Source organism: Atractosteus spatula, chromosome 6 (genome assembly GCF_055471065.1).
Source record: "Atractosteus spatula isolate fAtrSpa1 chromosome 6, fAtrSpa1.hap1, whole genome shotgun sequence".
Classification (NCBI taxonomy): domain Eukaryota; kingdom Metazoa; phylum Chordata; class Actinopteri; order Semionotiformes; family Lepisosteidae; genus Atractosteus; species Atractosteus spatula.
Genome location: NC_142711.1, coordinates 25,943,900 through 25,964,222, shown reverse-complemented (window position 1 = coordinate 25,964,222; position 20,323 = coordinate 25,943,900). Strand labels below are relative to the sequence as shown.

The 20,323-nt window shown below is 35.2% G+C and overlaps 1 protein-coding gene across 1 annotated transcript in view; it reads right to left on the bottom strand.

The window, feature by feature from the left end:
- Positions 1 to 3,194: 3,194 nt before the first annotated feature.
- ttc21a (tetratricopeptide repeat domain 21A) overlaps positions 3,195 to 20,323 on the bottom strand; it is a 29,668-nt gene continuing 12,539 nt past the window's right edge. The window contains exons 14-29 of the mRNA XM_088918137.1: positions 19,377 to 19,586; positions 17,882 to 18,120; positions 17,411 to 17,483; positions 17,185 to 17,295; positions 15,885 to 16,023; positions 14,452 to 14,552; positions 13,649 to 13,837; positions 13,289 to 13,399; positions 10,565 to 10,646; positions 9,814 to 9,964; positions 8,999 to 9,140; positions 7,573 to 7,791; positions 7,128 to 7,352; positions 6,034 to 6,154; positions 5,192 to 5,259; positions 3,195 to 3,297 (exon numbers count right to left, since the gene is read on the bottom strand). Coding sequence (XP_088774263.1) covers positions 3,220 to 3,297; positions 5,192 to 5,259; positions 6,034 to 6,154; positions 7,128 to 7,352; positions 7,573 to 7,791; positions 8,999 to 9,140; positions 9,814 to 9,964; positions 10,565 to 10,646; positions 13,289 to 13,399; positions 13,649 to 13,837; positions 14,452 to 14,552; positions 15,885 to 16,023; positions 17,185 to 17,295; positions 17,411 to 17,483; positions 17,882 to 18,120; positions 19,377 to 19,586 — 2,259 coding nt within the window. The 3' untranslated portion in view covers positions 3,195 to 3,219. The remainder of the gene's footprint in view (positions 3,298 to 5,191; positions 5,260 to 6,033; positions 6,155 to 7,127; positions 7,353 to 7,572; positions 7,792 to 8,998; positions 9,141 to 9,813; positions 9,965 to 10,564; positions 10,647 to 13,288; positions 13,400 to 13,648; positions 13,838 to 14,451; positions 14,553 to 15,884; positions 16,024 to 17,184; positions 17,296 to 17,410; positions 17,484 to 17,881; positions 18,121 to 19,376; positions 19,587 to 20,323) is intronic.

Genomic DNA, 20,323 nt, shown 5'->3' with positions numbered 1-20,323 from the left:
TGTCCTAGGAAAAGAGCACACAGAGCTTTGTTTAAGGTTGTGCCAAAAAACGCAATTTAAGCAAATTGTAATGGGATCCCCGCAGATGTTTTTTTATCCTGTTGCTAAATGTCTGCCAGTTCTTTTCCCATTATCTCTTTATTTTTTAGCAAAGAGATAACCAGATCTACTAAAATACACATATTATGCAGTGTTTGAGTTCAAAAGAATGGGATGGCATACAAGACATTTACAGTAAACAACAAACCATAATTTGTTCTTAATTTTTGGCATTGAACTTTGCCAGTGGTAACTAAAACAATTATCTAGCCTTTTCTGGAGTAGTGGTTCAAGGTGTTTTTGAAGAGAATCCCGATAGAGTAGAGTGAGGATATACAGGCCTCCTCTCATACGGCGATGTTTATCATTTTTATTACACTCTTATTCGGTTGTATGCATTTGATAATTTTCTCATTTTTGTGCTTAAAATGCGCTTTGCAGGCAAACAGGCAACATGTTCCTGTGAATGTACAGCATAGGTACATAAAAAAGATTACAAATGAGAAGTGATGAGCAGGTTCACTTGTTTCTAGTATTCAAGGCAATTCTTGAAGTGACATGGAATGAATTTTAACAACCTGGCTAAGCAGCATGGTGCAGACACCTGTCAGCCTAACAACTTGAATCACAGCTGTCTACATACTGTATATTGTATAAGAAAGTAAGCTAGACTGATACAGAAGAGCCCCACTAGCACTGCTTTTCCAAATTCAGAGTGTCTTTTGCAGTGCTTACAATTTGAGAGGGTTTTACTAGTCTTGTAACAATAGGTTGGGATTTGGTATAGATATGGAATTTATGAATACATTAAATATGAACACACTGCATGAAAATATGTAATACTTTCTATAAAAATGTGAAACTAACTACAGATATAACATAGTTTTGGGAAAAAAAAACTTTTTACTGCCCAAATATCAAAGGAAATTCAGCTGCAGTAGAGATTCGGAGAGGTAAGAGTGAAATTGTTACTGTTCTTGGTCATTTTGAGTGTAATATCAAGAATTTTCACAGATTTTTTTTTTAATTAAAGTATATTCGGTGTAGCTGATTACCAAACAGCACATTTGCCTTTCACAAGCAAACCTGGCCATTAGTTCAGCTGCGTACTTCTCACCAAAATTAAATTTTAATCTTCACACTGTATTGCCAGGTATTTGACAGTTACTATCATGTTTACTTTCATGTCTTTATTAACATTAGTGAAAGCTATTCTTTTAAACCGTAGAATACAGCAAAATAATTGGCATACTGGTGAATTGCAAATTTATTTTTCAATTTTAAAATTGAAAACATTTCCTAGCTGTATATCAATTAAATTGATCCTAGATTCTTTTTTATGTGCGTTGGGGCCATTGAAATTTAAAAAAAAGAAAAAAACCATAGATGGGCAGCAAGGTGGCTGACTCAGTGGCCAGGAATTAGTGTGCACAGCGCTGACATCCTGGGTTTATTTCCAGACGTGGAGTGTTATCTTTGCAGTTTCTGTTCTCCCTGTGTTTGCACAGGTTTCCTCTGGGGGCTCCAGTTTCCTCCCACAGTCCCGGTTGACTTCCAGGCAGAATTAGAAGAAGCAGTTCCAAAATGGATGGATAGATGGATTGTTAGAGGGTGAAGAATTTGCACATTTGATTATTTTTCTAACGAATTAACAAAATGCCGATGTCCATAATAATTTGTCCGTAATGCTTGTTATTATATCAAATGAGTTGTATAAAACTTCTGTTGTTTTAATGGTCTCATTAAAATGGATTTTTTTTAACAACATGTATTGCTATACAGTATGCAGGAGTAATATTGAAGACAGCATCAGTTTACCGGCCCACATGTGATGAAATGTTTTGATCCTTCAGTGTTGCTTAGAATAAGGAATGTAAGCTGGGATTAGACTGTTGTGAGAAAGATCAGTTATTATATTACACTACAGATACATTACTGTTATAGGATTAATTATTACTCAGTGTAGTAAGACATTCTGTTCCCTTAGAGAGGAGTCCTTCATCTTTAGAATAACTCACTGTAACAGGACATTTTAAGATTTTTTGTAAAGCTACTTCTTCCTATCTTCTTCATTATTTGTTCTTTATACTTTTGTGTAAGACGTTGAGACAAATCCATATGTACAAGTATTTTAAATGCACTAACAACTCCAGATACAACTGTAGTAGTTCCACTTCCTAGTCAATGCATCTCTGAAGTAGTGAAAGGTGGCGTTAAGAGAAAGCAACTTTCCAGAAAATAACCCAGGGTAAAATGATACACAACTGGGCTAATTGCATAATTATCATCCAGTGGAAGATTCCACATGAGGTAAAGGAGCAGATCTGATTGTCTTTGTGTGCAATTGATCACTCCCCTGGACTAATGGGAAGGCATTTAAGAACAGAAAGGAGGAAAAAGGTTTCAGTCTGTGTCTAGGATTCAGGAGTGCTCAGCAGCAACAAATTGATGTGGCTTACAGATGTGTGGGACTCAGTGAGCAAGCAATACCTGATATGTAATATAGCTTAGGCTGTACTAAGGGGCATCACAAGTGTAGGATGGCTAAAAGGAGATGAAGTGTGCTGCCAAGAAACAGGGCTGGGCAAGTGATCAAGGGCTGATGAGAGGTGTTAGCACCCAGAGGGGTCCTGAGGATTCCTAGGCTATACCAACAGCAGACAGGTGTGTAGTCTCATATAGAGTATGAGAGGTGTGAGAAGAGGGAACTATTGTAGAATATTTTAATGATTTTATAAACAATGAAATTTCTTTATTCTTTTTAAAATCAGTAATGAATTTACATACAGTGATGTTATGTTATATTTTTGCATTACACTGCCAAAATCCATTTTTTGCGAACTGTCCGCTGTTTTGCCTCACAGCCAGCAGGTGGCGGGAGTGAGCCTGTTTTTCACCGAATCGTGTTAGTTTAAAAGTGAAATTAACGGCAAATGTCGCACTGTGGTGAAATACAGCAACTTTAATTATGAATATTTGTAAATTTACAGAAACCTAAATAAATGTGTTCTGAACACAAAAGAACATCTCTTTTTATTCCAGAAGTGCGAAACATTGTTTATTTCAGAACTGAGTTTTTTTTAATAAAGAACAGTAACTAATAACCTCAGTCATTTACAATTATTTTAATTTGAAGGATTCTTTTGGAAGATCAATGTTAATATTTTCCAATCTTCTGTATTAAGGTCTGAGAGAGAACTGGGCCCTTTCTAGGATTTCTTTTCGAATCCTTGGATAGCCAGGGTAGTCAGTCAGGACCTACAAAATTGAACAACAAAAATAAGATTAGAATCATAGAAAATGGGTACTCTAATTCTGGGGACAAATAGACAAGTTAAAGAATAATTGTTTCCACTTCAATTATCCCTATTGTTTTACTGCTCACATTTCCCATACAAGTAAATACAGTAAATACAATACATAAAACATACAATGTTATCTGCATTGAAATAATAATAATGAAAGAAACACAATAAATATGCAGCAAGGAGTCTTTGAGTCTGTGGATATATTCATTTTAATATATGAAAATTCCTTATTGAGAATTTCTCCTCCTTGCATGTTTTTTATTGTATTTCTTCCATTTGTAGAACATCCTAACAGATTTGTATGCTGCGTCTGTCAAGTCTTTTTTAATATGCAAAAGACCCTTGCACAGTTTTCACATTGTATTGAAGTATGCAGTCACAACACTTTGTAGTAACATTAATATATTAAATACATCTTATAAGCACAATGTACATTGCACATTCAAAGCATAAAATAACAAGAAAGAAGTAAATAAATAATTCAGATGAAAGAAAAAGGAAAAAGTCATAAAATTAGTATTCAAATCTTTTGTTGTGGCAAAACTAATTTAGGTGCACAAAACTACCTTCATGAGTCACAATATTTGTTTAGTGTGCAATAATAGTTTTTCTCATGATTTTAGAATAAATATACCTATCCCTGTAAGGATCCACAGTCAGTGAATTTCAATCAAAGATTGAACCATGAGGTATATCTCATATATCTCTCTGAGCATGGTGAAGTCAGTGGAAAGCACCCAGACAATAGCTAGATCAGGCTGTCTCCCCAAACTGTGTAGCTGGGTAAAGAGGAAACAGGTTAGGGATGCCACTGTGAGACTAATAGGGACTTTGAAAAAGCTACCACGTTCAATGGCTAAAACCAGAAAATTGTCCATAGGTAAACAATTTCCCAATACAGGCCACAAAGGGGGCTTGTATAAAAGTGAAAAAAAAAACATAGCACATTCTGCATGATGTTTGCAGCAAAGAGCTAAATTGATACTGCAAACATGTACGGCTTTATGCTCAGAAAAAAACAAAACTGGGACTGTTAAGGAAGGTAGTGGCGGTATTATGTTATAATTCTGCTTCCTATCAGCTGGAACTGGGTAGCTTGTCAAGAATGTTTGGAAAATAGATGGAACAAAGTACTTTCTTGGAGGAAAACCGGCTTCAAAGCTAAAAGTGGCACAAATAATCACTTTCCAAGAGGACAATAATCCACAGTACAAGGCCAAGGCTACAACAGAGTGACTAAAAAACCGCTGTCCATAAGTGATCGCAAAGCAAATTTGACAAGAACAAAGGGCAAAAATTGCACCAAGTGCACCCGTGTTCGTACAGACTTTTACCAGGTGCGGCAGTTTCTATTCAGCCCCCAAAAACATGCTGCATTGGTTGACTAGTTATTTTAAATTGACATTTCCATTAGGAAAGGAACTGGGCTCCACACATCAATATTCTATCCTGTTAGCAACAGCTGTGACGCACAATGTACAACACAAAAATATTACAATACATCCCTATGAACCTGCAGTCGTGCACTGCTGCAAATGATGAACTGCATGACAGTGGATATTTCTGAGTGGAAAGTACACAGCTTTTTTATTTTCAGCCATGCTGGTCCAGGTGTCATTTCCACAAGTGACTTTATCAATATCTGGCAACTCAAATTGAAAAAGAAAAAAAAATTGATTCAGAATTTAATGAAAACAAATGTCCACTTTTATTGTCACCATGTCAGTATTCACAAATGTAACTCTGTTACACCTTCAATGGTAAAGGACAAATTACAGGAGATGAACCTGAACCTGCTTCCCCTTTCTGTATCTTAGTGCAATGTTGACTGTGTAAATACAGACCTTTTGGCAAACATCGATTGCTTCTGTATATTTCTTGGCTTTTAGGTAATTGAAGGCAAGCCTAAAACCTGTAAAAAATAAAAAGTGTTGCTAAAATGATTTTAAAAAATGGAGCAGAAATAACATTTCCTAACAAAATGCTTTGCTTCTTCTACATTCACTAAAATAGGTCAGTGCTTGTATGGGTTCACAAGAATCCCATGGACCTTTCTGACCAGGTGTTAGTATAACCTTTATAGAAAGGTACTGAAACAGATCTTATAGACAAAACAAAGGCAAAAATGGAAGAATGTCACAAGCGTAGAAATATTGATGCATATCTGTTTAGGCAATATGGGCACTTTGTGTAAATCCTGCTGTATCACTGGCTAAAAGAGTTTCCATAAGGCCAAACGGCTCTCTATATCTACAGTATGAGCACTAGCCAAACATGTTGCCTATGTAGGGACATACTGTACACTCCATAACTTCATCCCCATACAGCCCTTTTTTATCTGCTGCAGGGCTATTAAAACTGCAGCCCTTCCAATATTCTGCATTTCACAATTACGCGTTGAAGCAGAGGAGCATCGAGATAAATATTAAGGTTAAGGTTGCGCTCAAGTACTTTGGATTTTTTTTTCTGCATCAGAATCCACTTTTGAATTCAATACTTCAGTGCAGTTTAGATTTTTCACAAATCTCTTTGTTGCTGTATCCAGTTGTCAGTAACAGATGCTATATTTATTGGCTAAAGTTGATTGTTTCACAGTAACTGTACTGTTCTAATTTAAACTATGAACACAGAGAAATTGGAGGTATGGTTTAAATTGAATTAGTAATTTACAAACACAGCTCCTCACCAACAGCGGGGTTCATCCTGTTGCTGTATTTCCAGGCCATTTCATAGTTGTTTGCAGCGTCCTTGTAAGACTGCTCCATTTCCATGATGAAGCCTAGGTATTCAAATGCTTTACAGCACGACTGAAAACCAAAAACAGAAATGCAGAGATGAACACCAATTTCTAAAAAACACGATTAGATTGTAGTATACATTGTAACATTCCTTACATAATTCATTTTACAGGGAAAAAAAGTTTAAAACGTGTAATTAGGTAACCAAGTGGACTTATTTTCACATACATTTTGACAGATGCATATTCACGGGCTACTGGACTCATCGTTAGAAAAGGGATCAGGTGGTTTCATCCCATGTTTTTTTCTCTCCAAGGCCTGAGTGCACTCTAACCAGCCACTCTCAACACCTGCTCAGACTAATAAATCATCTTTCTTTCCACCCCAGGTCCCTTCAAAAACAGATGCTAATTTCACACTTCACATACTGTAGCTTCATCTACTGTAACCTTAGGATTTTGTTTTTGGTAAAACATACATAAACCTATATATATATATCAGTTTTACACAACTAAAAAGAAGTATCATGGAAGAAAACTACAAAAAAAAATAAAGAACATATTTAATAGTTCCCCTTGCTAACTTCGATTATTATTGTTGTTTAGGTCTCAATTTAAATCTGCCCTTCTCAAAATCCAGCTTGAGTGTCTGAATTGAGGTCATGTATAGACAATATTTAACTATTTCATGATTATTTAATATTTGTCTAGGGCTCCAGCCAGCTCTGATCGCCTGGCTCCTGGCACGTACCTGAATATTTCTGGCTGACTTGTCAAAAGACATGTCCTTTGAGAAGCTCACCACCAGTCCAACTAGCACAAATGAACAGTATTTGCCTTCAAAAGTATCAAGTGCATATTATTTATGTGTGTGCAAAACCATGTGGTGTTCATTAAAAATATTCCAAAAGTGTAAAATGGCAGGTGGTTTTATTAACAATAATAAAATTAATATTTTTACATAAAAGCCAGGTAGCCCTTCAAACAATTGCCTTGGCTGCCCACCCCTGACCCTTGCTGTCAAGTAGAACTACAAGTCCTGCCTTATTATAGAGCAAACAACGCTTCAGGAAGTCTATTGCGATGTCGTATTTGCCAGAGCTGATATAAATGTCAGCCAGGAGCAGCCAGCTTTGTTCAAATTCTTCAGCATTTCCCTCGTTCCACTCCATTTTCCCAAGCCTCTTAAGTTGGTTTCTGGCCCTGGGAGTTTGTTTCAGGATCATGAAAGCCTGAGCCATGGCCAACAGGGATGGTACGTGGTTCTTCTGAAAAGAAAAAAAAAGAAATGAAGTCTGATTGTCGAATATTTGGAATATTTTCAGAAGTGAAAATACATGATGCTAATGCACCAAAATGAAAGATTCAGACTTAATATGGTTTAACTCCTTCCACTACACAATTTCAGTATCAGATTAGTTCTTAGTGTCATACTAATGTCAGATAGGCAAAAGCAGTTGTATTATTGGATCAAAACAGCTTAGGTACCTTAGCCATTTCAGTGAATGCGAGAAGTGCCTTTTCAACTTGCTTAACATCTTTGGTAGCCATTAAGCAGCGATTTTGAAGGAGTTTAAGCTTCTCCTGCGCTTGTTTTGTTCGAGGTTGATGCTTCTTTAGCAGATTTTCTGCGGTCTTTACTGCCAATTGCTCCAACTCCTTTCTTTCATTTTCATTGGTGCTGTTGTAACACGTGAATGAAAAAGACTTTGAAAAATCAGCATGTTTCTGTTCTTTTGGTATTAAAAAGGGTTTGCATAAATACGTTCTAATCACAAAAATGAGTGTAGTTGTTTATCTTTTTATCAATCTATTACAAATTTCACAGGAAAAGTACATTACAAATGCATTCAGGGGACCGAAAAAAAAAAAACAGTTCTTTTTGTTAAGTTTGTTTGGACATGCATTCAAGTCCCTGAAATATTTTTATGACAGGATTTGTCCGTTTGTGAGTTTTATATATTTCTTGTGCAGAGAGATTTTGAGCGCTGAGGTTGCATTGCGTTCGTGCTGGATTGTTCAGTCATTTTGTTCAGGTTAAAGTTTGTTTAGGTTTCTGGATACTCCACTCAAATCACTTTACAGATAATGGGGACTCTCCCACACCACCACCAATGTGTAGCACCCATCTGGATGATGCGACTGCAGCCAGAGTGTGCCAGTATGCTCCCCAGACATCAGCTAAGAATTGGGAGGTGAAGAGAGTAATGAAGCCAGTTCATACATGAGGATGATTAGGAGGCCATGATTGTTAAAGGTCAAGGCTAAATTTGGCCAGGACACCATGGCCACTTCTACTCTTTTCAGGAAACGCCCTGGGATTTTTATTTACCTGACTGATAGTCAGGACCTTGGTTTTATGTTATAAAGTATAAATATACATTATAAAATTTTATAGTATCCCTTCACTATACAGTACTTGGACATTAGGACCCACATAGTCTGCAGGGCAAGCACTCCCTATTGGTCCCATTAACACCTCTTCTAGCACCTTAGCTTTCCCAGGAGGTCTCCCATTCAGGTACTGGCCAGACTCACATCTGCTGAGCTTCAGTGGGTTGTCAGTTGGGAGTTGCAAGGTGATATAGCTACTGGCTGTTTTGTACAGTTCAGGCTATTCATTTTACTTCACCGACTATGTTTTAGTTTTAGCACCCAGAAACGTTATAATATGCAGAACAAAGAAATACAGATAGAAAAATATGAGAAAATGTAATTATTCTGTCTTTCAAATATTCCAGATACATGGTTATAATAATTAAAACACCAAAAAAATGAACTGATGATTCCAAATTTTTCTGGTCTGTTATCTGATGTTCAGAATAGAAAGCTTTTTTAAGACTTGGGTTTAACTGTTCCCAAGCATGTAGATATTAATTTATATTCTGTCATACCTTGGCTCCTCAGGAGAAACCTCAAACACTTCCCCACCTATGGTTTCATTGTCAGGATTAAGGCAAATCTCAATCATATTATAAATAGCATTTTCACCCCAGTCTGTATCTTTACGAGACTTATTAAAGTGTTTCAAAGCCTCATTTGGCTGTCCAGTGTGCCTGGAAAAAAAGCATACAGTACATATGATGTGGCAACTCAGGAGACTGGAGATTACTTAAAAAACTTGGGCCTTAAAAAATAACTTTGATTTCAACAACAAATTAGATGACACTGATCAAAATAACAATGCTAACATTTTATTTTTGAGTAATTCTCAGTTCTTTGTTCTTTAGACAGCACTAACAAACTAAAAAAGTGTGAAGCAATTAATATTAACAACAGCAGAATCCATTAAGATAAACTGCAACTCAGTCCCTAACTAAAGGGGATCAGTTTTTAAGACATTGCAGATATTTTCAGGTGTTGTTAACAAAGACCACAAAACAGTGTAAAATCATCTGCATTATAATGTTGGTGCTATTTCAGATCTTAATCCATGTAAACTGTTTCTGGGATTATAGGAAGACTATTGAATAGGTAGCTCTATTGTAAAGACATTTTTAAAATCTTGTTAATGTCTATTTAAAGCCATATCTAGATGAAACAGATACTAATTTCAAATGGTTATTCAGTAAATGCATAATTGTGCTCTTTTGGCAAAAATGTATATTCTGTCTTTACCTCTAGAATATAATGCTGAGGTTGCATGAGAGGTAACTTACTTCAACAAGATTTATTACTTAAAGTCTATACTTAAAGTGGAAGTATAGAATCTAAATGTATAGTACTAACCACAGATATAGTCCTTTGCAGTAATTATAACCTGGTTCCATAGGCGCCCTTACAGAGTGATTTTCTGACATTTTCAAATAGGATGGGGCATCATCAAGTCTACCAGTTCTTCTCAGTAGGTCAATAAGTTTTGCCAAGACAGAATAGTTATCTGTCAAAACAAGAACATTTTGTATTTGTCCTTGGAAATGGCTTGGAAAGAAACATATCTTTGGAAAGAAGTATATTTAAACAATATGTTAAACACTTTTGAACATTTGTTTTGCTTTTTATTACATATCATTGTCCATTACCCATAGGATTGAAAGTTGAGCTTCTTAAAATATAATTCTTCTCCTGGGACGTGACAGTTTTCAAATTTTTCAAAATCCCTCATTTGTAGTTATTTATAAATGTTAAATCTTTTTTGTAAATGAAGAAGATATTATGAAGGCAGCATTATGAAAATGTACTTTGACTCACCTTTAATGACTTAGGGTGTTTTGCATCACATTACCCTTTTTCAAAAAGTTAATATTCAAATCAATGGTATCATGTCCTGCACAAATTACTATTTAAAACTAGTTTTATGTTTTCTCATAAAATATTATGCTTATTGTATTTTAAGATGTTTTACTTACATATTTACTTACACAGTTTATTTCTGAGATTTTCATTGAACACATTTAAACATATTACATAATAAAAAGCTTGTTTAAGAATATTATCGAGATATTGGTTTTGTAAACATATAATGGAAATATTTTAATACCTGGGAATTGCTCAATCAGCTGCGTGCAGTGGAGTATTGATTTTTCATACTCTTCTCTTCTGAACAGCAGATCTGCCATTAGCTACAGGAGAGATTTCATCTTGAAATCTTAGAAAATTCAAAATAAAATATACAAGTGTATCTTTTAACATATTGGATTTTATAAATCTCTTCACCATGGGTCAGAACATATTAAATGGGTGTTCTGTTTGCAAAAATTTCAAAACGGAATAGACAAAGCAACCCAAATAGTTTCATCAAGCTTGATAGATGAATAGTGCCAAAAGACACTTTTGAAGATAAAGGCATGCAAGCCTTTTGGGTCTTTTGGCCAATTTACCTCACCTGATTACAGAAGCAATCACTGAGATACTTCAGAAAGGTTGATGAGCTCATTGGATAAATAATACTACTTAGAAAACAAGTAAAACAGGTTGAATGTTTTAGATTTTACGTATTTTTGCTTTGTTTGTAAAAATCACAAGACATAATAATATACAGTAGGTAGTGGTCACATGTAGCATCGAAGCGAGGTACCAAAAGTATGTGAGTGATCAGTTACTGGTGTGTCTACCTTTAGCTTTAAGATAAGTATGAGAAAGGAGTGACATAGACTCCTAGAGCTAATGCGTATGGAATACAAGAATGCTTCTCCATTAGATTTGTAGATCTACAGCTACTTTATGCTGTTGCTTCCTTATGGGTTTTTTTTTTACTTTAGTTTTCTCTTTAAAACGTAAACTGCATGCTCAGTAGGATTCAAATCAGGAGACTTGGCCAGTTCAAAGGCTTTCACGTCTTCCAAAGGAACCTCTCGGTCAAGTGTGCTGTATGTTTTGTCATGCAGCGGGGTAAATTGCTGCCCGGTGTGTTTGGAGGTATTTTTCAGACATGGGCAGACAAGATGTTTCGGTACACTTTAGAATTCATTCTGCTGCTGTCATCATCCATTACCACATCAATAATGACTGGTGAGCTAGTTCCAGAGGTAGACATGCATGCCCAAACCATAGCACTATCTCCACCATGCTTCACTGATGATATTGTGTACTAAGGGTATTTTGTAGTAACTCTCTTTTTCAGGACTCATGCCTTTCCATCACTTTATGTCAATAAAACTTTGTTCCAGAACTCCTGTGGCTTATCTTTGTACTTCTTTGTAAATTCTAATCTGGCCTTTCTGATTTTAGTGCTAATGAGAGGTTTACATTTTGCAGTGGAGCTTCTTCTGTGCACAGTCAATTGATATACTTTCACCTTTGCACTCTCTTTGGCTATTATTATCGGAATATTTTTCACAACTTCAATTATTTTTATTTCACCGACTGCTGTCGTGTCCCTTTGACAGCATTGTCTTTGTTGATTGCTTACTCCTCCAGCAGTTTCCTTCTTTTTCAAGACATTCCATACTGTTGATTTTGTGATACCCAACCTTCCTGCAATGGTTGAAATTGGAGTTTGATTTGCTCCCGAGTTAATGAATTCTTGTTTTTCCATCAGAGACAACTCTAGTCTTTATCTAGGCTTATGTCTTCTAACTCAAGAGGTTGACCCAAAACGTAAACTCCAAAGGCTGGAAACAAAGCCTTTATCTTTTCAGAATGAATGCAACACAGAACACCTGAGCAATCAGCAACACCTGTCAGCCATTTGTCCCAATACTTATGCTCACCTGAAATGGGGACATTGAACACAACAATTGAGATTGCTCTAACATGGCTAAAGTTGTATGCAAAATAATACCCAGAATCAAAACTTAAAACTATGCATTCACCTCATGTTAATATTTTGATGTGAAATACAAATTTCAATAGCACACAGCAAAAATAACAAATTTCACTTCACTCTCCCAATACTTACTTCATTTCAGTTGGTAGTGTCACTGGTGTCTCATGATTGTGAATGGACAGGCCATAATTGTTTTAGCATCATAATTCCCAGACTTAACTTCTTCTCTTTTTCACTAAATTATGCCAGTTTTGCAGTATGATAAAACTGACATATTAATTTGCCTCACCTTTGAAAGCTCAGAAGTGTACATTTTCTACCACAAATATGTGGCATGCTACACTTAATATTTTAATGCATGTCATATCCCCTCAGAAAAAAACAAGATAACTAGATAATTGGATAGCACAAAATATTAATATTTACAGGTGAAATTAAATGTCACAGTTTTAAAGTGTTCCAGCAGATGTAATTTCTATGCTAAATATTTTAAGTGGAAACTCTTTTCCACTCTATGCATTATTCTCAGGTACAAGTACTTTTGCTGCTTTTCCAAGTACTCCTCACAAAAGGATGCTTGAAGGAAGAGTAACCAATAGTTCTCACTATAACTTTCCCTGATTTTGGCGTAATTTAAATCAGTAAATTAACTGAATTATTGTATTTCTTTACAAAACAAATTAAATAATAAGCCAAAATTTATAGAACTTAATTTACATTTTGTACCAGAAAGAAGTGATGCATAGTTTAGCATTTTAATGACGTAAGAGATAAAATGACTGCTGTATTGTCTATTGCTCTGTTATGCTGTGTTCTAATTGGGTGTCCTGTTGGTTGTTTATGTGACAAATTTTGTAAAAACAAAAATAACCAAACACCTTTATAATATATTATTAAGCACAAAGAGTACACATCATAGCCGAGTGGTATAAAATAACAGTTTGGTCTATGAGTGTGTGAATTTCTGACTATTGAGAAAAAAACAAGAATGAATACCATAACTGCATCTTCATTGTTCTCTTCATTTTTCAGCAAGACTAGACACTGTTGGCGGCATGAATCCACATCTCCTCGTACCAGGTACAAACGTGCCAGCTCAAGCAGTATCTTAAATTGTCATACAAAGAAAAACGCAACTGTTAAGTAAAATTGTTCACAAATACAACTCTTTTTAGCTCCTGAAAAATATTGTCTCATTAAAAATACTGTAGCGTTTGTAATATTCCAACACTACATAAATAACAAATTTTAATTAATAATTTAATGAATTGCTCTAATAAAAAGCATAAGGATTTATTCCAATAAATAAAATAGGTTGTAAGATACAGTATAAACATTTGAATATAAAGCACTCACTTTGCTGTCTTCTTCAGAGTAAGTCAAAGCTTCCTTGTAAAATTTCATTGCCTTTTCAAAATCTTTTTGTTCCCAAAACTGCTGGGCTATGTAACAGCAGATTGACGATGCAACTTGTTTCTGTGCAGGAATAATTTCTGGCTGATCTAGGGGAAGTCTTCTCAGTATTCTTGTCTGAATATCATAGGCCTAATGGGAAAAAAATCAAATACAATAACTTTCTTTTCTTTTTATTTTAAATATCCTAAAGCTTAAATAAACTTGATGTATTTACACACATCTATGGTAGAATAAATGTAAGCATTTTAGAAGAAATATGTATACATCACTCAAGGTTAATAGAGTGAATATATGTTAATAGAACTACAGCAGATATCAGCTGTTAAAAACAATTTTAATTCAGTATTTATGGTTAATTTTTCAAACAGTACTACAATATATAAAGTGTTTTTTTTATTTTGAGCACTACCTCAAAAGTCATATTAAAACTATTTTTCTAAATACATCTTTTTATTCAAACAAGCCCATCTTCCTAAACAAAGAAATTGGTGCATTTTTATTAGAAAACTGCATTATTTCTGTGGTTATGATTGTTATGTAGATTAAATAAAAAAAACTGTGATTAAAATAATTAAATAAATCTTTAATTTATTACCAACTTTCAAATGCCAAACATGCTATTATTTAATGTCTTTCTTAATCATCATTCTGAACATACGAATATTTGTTGTGCACAGCTTAATAAATTACATATCCTGATGCTGTGTTATATTTGGAAAACACTGGGTTGTGTATTAATTCACCTTATTTAATGTATCCATGGCAGGTTTTCCACACATGGTGTAAACTTTTGCCAGTAAATTTAAATGCTTCACATCATGGATCATTGTAGGCAAGTCATTTGCTGAAACACAGATTGCAAACCATCATCAAATACTGTATCCATTGAATTATATATTACTTTTCTTTGCAGAGAAAATGCTTGTCAGATTGTTTTGAGAATTAATTCTTTATTTTTGAGGCTTTTGGGATTTTTAAAGTTTTTCACCCCAGTGCAGAATTTGTTTCAAATTTAATGAAAGCTATTGTAAACTATTGTAAAAGTAGGCAAATACTGACTAATCAACAGACAATACACAATATATTTTTATTCTTGGGTAATAACATTTTTGATCATACTAGAACAGAACCATATTTTGTGTTCAACCTGGTGATTCTAAATGATCAGAAGTACTGGGACACTATGGGTTTAAGTACATTTCAATGCAGAAATAAATGTAGAAAAACCCCAGTGTTAAATCACACCCAGAATCCAACAGCTATCTCACCATGCATGTTCACCAGGCAAATAAGCGGAGCAGATATTTCACATTTGAGGAAGAAAACACTACCTGTTACTTTATCAAACATTTCTTAAGTTCTGGAAAACAGTATAAATATATTTCCTGTATTCAAACACTGTAAGGATAATAGAATTAATCATGAGACTACAGTTTTTAAAAAACTTGAAGCACTACATGATAGTTCACAGATATAACCCATAAGTAAAAAGGAATTACAAAGTAAAGTAAGTAAATAAACAAATTGTAAAGCTGTTGCTACTTGCATGCATGCTATTCCCCAACATTGTGCAGGGTTTTTACACAGTCAGTAAGCATATCCTCAGTCTTATTACAGCTCATCTTAAGAGCTGTTGTTGTTATATCCAGAGCTTAATATTACATAGGCAGCTATAGTGCATACAGTATATCATAACAGTAGTATCACAGTAGAGTTAGATTGCATCTGAGTGTTGTCAGCATAACACTGGAACCAGTGTAAACATATTACAGTTCAGGCTGTGAAGATTAAATTTTTAAGTTTCCAATATTTCCTCATATACTGTATGAACTTTACTTGGTTCAGCTGATTTTTTACTTTAAATGTAAAAAACTTAAGTTACATTACATATGTTTAAACCAAAACATTATGCAAGTGTAAAAATATTCTAAAAAAATCAAATGCATTTTTTAATAAATAATATTGAATTGAAACTGAACGCATATAGAATTTAGAGAATTTTCTCACCTTTTATATCTATAATCGTGAATAATATACAGTAAGAACTTAAACATAAATCATGAAAGCGTGTAAATGTCAAATGTGTTCCTGTATTTCTTCAATGTTTATTATACTGTACATCAATAAGAGGTCAACATTCCATAACTCTTCCCAATAATATCAAACTCAGTTTTACCAATGTCATGGTCCACAGTGTGGCTGAGGAGTTTGTCAGCTTTATCATATTGCTTCAGTTTCATGAGAAGCTCTGCCAAATCATAACACAGGAAATCCTGCTCGCTGTTCTTCAATGCTGCTTCATAATATTTAATAGCCTTAAAAACACAATTGATGTTAAGGTATAGTAAAATTAGATAGGTGTGTATGGTAAATGACACTCTATCAGAAAATGCTGAGCAATTTTTAAAATGATTAAGAATGAAACATTGCAGTAAAACATTTAAAACTTTAAAAGTACAAATAACTTCATTGTAAAATTGTAAAGAAAAAACTCCCACCAGAGTTCTCGACTAGGCTAAGTGGTATAGCAGTGATGGTAAAAGACTTTTTCCACAGTTTACACTCCAGAACTACAACCAGCACTGTATTCTGCTTTAAGCAAACTGCTATCTGTATAACATATCAGAATTACAGAATATTTTCTGATTTTTTTTATTGTAAACAATACAGATAAATTGCAGTATTTCTTTTCTTAAGCAATATTTCACCATTTGTAATAAAGAAGAAACTAAAATCCATTAACCACTCAAACACATAAATGTTTTAACGCTTTGCTAATTATACTTTTTAGCTTCGTGGAAGACCGTTTAACTTCTATTTTATATGCAAGGCAATAAAGTTTTAAACATATTTTCAGCAAATCAGAATGGTAGTAGAATGACCACTTTGTTGCCTGATCTTGTCAGATATCAAGCAAGGTTAAGGTTTGGTCAGTACTGGCATAGGAGGTCTATAAGAAAAACCAGGTTGCCGCTGTGTTACTGGTGAACCTGAAGTTGACACCTTTTTTTTCTGGAACAGAATTTCCAAATCCCAGGTAACGTGTGGATCTTTGCTCTACAGGGTGCCTTCGTTGGTACAGTATAAGATGTCAAAAAGAAGTCCAAACTACACTGTTCCTAAGAGTAGGGATGTGAACCCTGAAGTGCTGAATAAACTCCATTTTGACTTTGTGCTTGCACAACATATCCTCCTAAATACAACTGGTTTAATTTTTTCCACTTCTCCACTATATACTGGGGCTGATTGTGCATAATGGCTGCCTGTATCACACTAGAGATTGCAGTACTTCAGTGGACAATTAAGTGGATGCAATTCTATGTCTGAAGTGCTTTGGTATCTTTATTGAGGAAAAGCTCCAGACAAATGCAAGCAAGCCTTATTTGGTTCTACTGGAAAAGTTATTTTGCTAAAAGGCAGAGTTAACAGAGGTTGCAGATCTTGCACAGGACAAATGTAGCAGATAAAGTATTTACCTTACTGTATTGATGGGTTTTCACCAATGCTTGTCCTATCCTGCTTGCCAAGGTTGCATCTCTTATGTTCTTCTGCAGTGCATCTTGATATATTTCAATTGCTTTTCCTGGCTAAAAAGTACAGGTGATGTTGTTCCATAGTACAAATCTTTAAATTTAATACACAATGTAAGCAACATAGCATAAGTAGCACACAATGTACAACATGTATCACATGGTGTATTACCTCTTGTATGTGCATATAAGCATCTCCAAGGAGAAGGCTGGTGTGGGGACCAGGCAATTCCTCACACAGTTCCCTACAATGATAATGAATGACAATTGTTGAAACTTGTCCAAAATTAACAGAATTCTGTGAGGATGTAGCAGTTTATAACATGTCAAAAGGGACCATAATAAGGCATATAAAACAGATAATAAAGCAATATCATCTGTACTGACAAAGCAAAGATAAAACGTTCTGACACTGAAGCTGAAGTTGCAGGAATTAATTTATAAAAACACTGATATCACATCTAATTCTGTCCAAAAATGTGTACCTGTTCTTGTGTTGGTATGGTACTCTTAAAATACTTGTTGGAAATCTAGCAATCACAGAAATATATTTTACTCTTCACTTGCACTTGACAAAGTAAATAAGAAAAATCATTATATATTAAATACAAAATCCATATTTACTGGGGAACACTTCACCTACCTGTAACACGCAATGTATAGTTTTTTATCTTTGCGCTTATGAAGGTAAACCTTGGCCAGCTTCTCTTTGGCCTCAGTGTAATACTGCTGACTGGGTTCAATGTTTTGCAACACGGTTAATGCAGCCTCTGTATCATCTTTAGCCAAAGCAAAGTCAACATTTGCAATTGTAACCCGGATCTCCTCAGGCGTTCCCGTAAAATTCACAATGGCATCTTGCATTATTTTTGTAGCTTCATGCTATGTAAAGAAGACACCAAAAACATGAAATGGCTGGTTGGCATCCTTGGAAACATCTCAAAAGATCCTTGGATCAATTATCTCAAACTAATAATTGGGCTTGATGGGTCAAATGGCCTACTGGCATTTTTAACCTTTCTTATATTCATATGACACAGAAAACCACATTTCTCTGTGAGCATGACAACATTTTTTTCAAGGACCCAAACATGAACACTGCAACATTATACAATTTTCTAACATAAACTGAAAAAAACCCCAGCAATTTATTTTTTCCATAGTCACAATCACATTACATGTAAACTTTCTAAAGATGAAGTATTAGCTGCTATGGTTAAAACTTTCTGTGACAGACTTCATTTCCTTCGCTGTATTCATCCGATCTTTTTTTAATCTGATAAACTTGAAAGGTACTGTACTGTAGCTATTCAGCCTGGATGGCATGACATACCACAAAGCAATACTGAAAACCTTTTGGAAGTGAAATTAAACAACCCTGTTTTAATCACTTCTTTACACGGAGGGTTGTGAATATGGAACAATCTACCTTGAAGCTAATGCCCTGGTTTCTTTCAAGAAACGCTTATATTTGATCCTTGGATCAATTATCCACTAACTATCATACAGTTTAGGTGAGCCGAATAGCTTCAATTGATTTGTAACCTTTTTTTATGTTCTTATGTTTACTGGCTCAGACAATTGGTGCCTAAGCTTCTCAGGTAACCAGCATGCAGAATAAATTCAAACCATATTTTGTCCCTGTTTAAATCAAAAGGAATGGCACCATGAACGAGCATTAGTGGAGTGGCACCAGTAGGGGCACCATGAGTGGGACCCTAGTTTTAATTCCAGCCCTGAGGTGCTATCTACTGTATGTAGAGTTAGTATGTTCTCCCTGAGTTCACATGGGTTTCCTCCTGGTGCTCCTCTTTGCTCTCACAGTCCAGAGCTATACTTGTAGTTTAACTGGCTTCTGGGAAAATTGGCCCTGATGTGAGTGTGTGCATGTCTGCCCTTTGCTAGACTGCATCCTATCCAGGATGTGAGCAGCCTGCCGACCACAGCTTACCAGGACAGGCTCCGGCTCTCCAGTGACCCTGAATTGGACCAAGTGGTTAGAAAAAGGATAGATGGATGGCACCATGAGTAACTAGCTAAGATGGTAACAGTGCTCAGTTTCTTATTCAAAGGCATGCTGGCTAAGAATCATGTAACTGGAGGTTTTATTTTGAAAAGAAGTATGGTCTTTTGTATACCTGCTCCCCATTCAAACGCAGAGCCTCAGCCAGCTCCAGGTAAACAGATACTCGATCACCAATGCTGATGGTGGTGTCTTTCTCCTTTGTACCTCTCCTGATCCCGGGCAGACTCATTATCATCTTCAAGGACTGGATGGCTTCTGGAAGGCTGCCTGTCTTCTTCAGGGCTCTGGCTTTGATAAGGTGGTACAGAGGAAACTCCCTAACCTATCAAACAGAAAGGTATACAGTTGCTCATAGGTCATCAATACAAACTCATAACGAATCCACAAGAGGCTTGTAAACACATTAAAACTGCTAAGAACATTAGGTCTTTAAGTGATAATAAACTAAGAAACATTGATAAAAACTTCTCAGGCCACAGCTTTTATTAACCAGACACCCACGACATGGTCAACTTTATGACTTAAGTACTCTTTCTCCCAAAGCTTGTTCAAATGGCCTTATTAAACCTATGTGGTGAGCTCATAGTCCATCTTTGAAAATGATTTAAATAAATCTGCCATCTTAAAGGCTCTCTTACAGGAATGGGCTTAAGTTCAACGATTAGAAATACTAAAATCAAAACACATCTAAAGAATAAAACACAAACTGCTTTCTTTAGTCAATAAAACAAAAAATGGGCAGGTTAAAAATCCATTTCCTCGTATCTGTCTATCTGTCCTAATAGGTTCAGAAAGTAAAAAAAATAGTTTAGCCCTCCAGTTGAGCTCTCATGCCCATGTATAGCTAGTCTGAGCTTGGCTTGTCATTAGATGACTGTTTTTAAGCAGTGTTGCATAACTGGCCAAGCACACAAAATTACTTTTAAAATTAATCAAAGTTACAATTTCAAAGGGATTTGTTTTAAAAATAAACAGAAAGTCTGAGGTAAATAATTTTGAAAATGAATCAGCTACAGTGATCTATGTCGCATTTGTGTTCAGTTACTACTGTATGCAAAG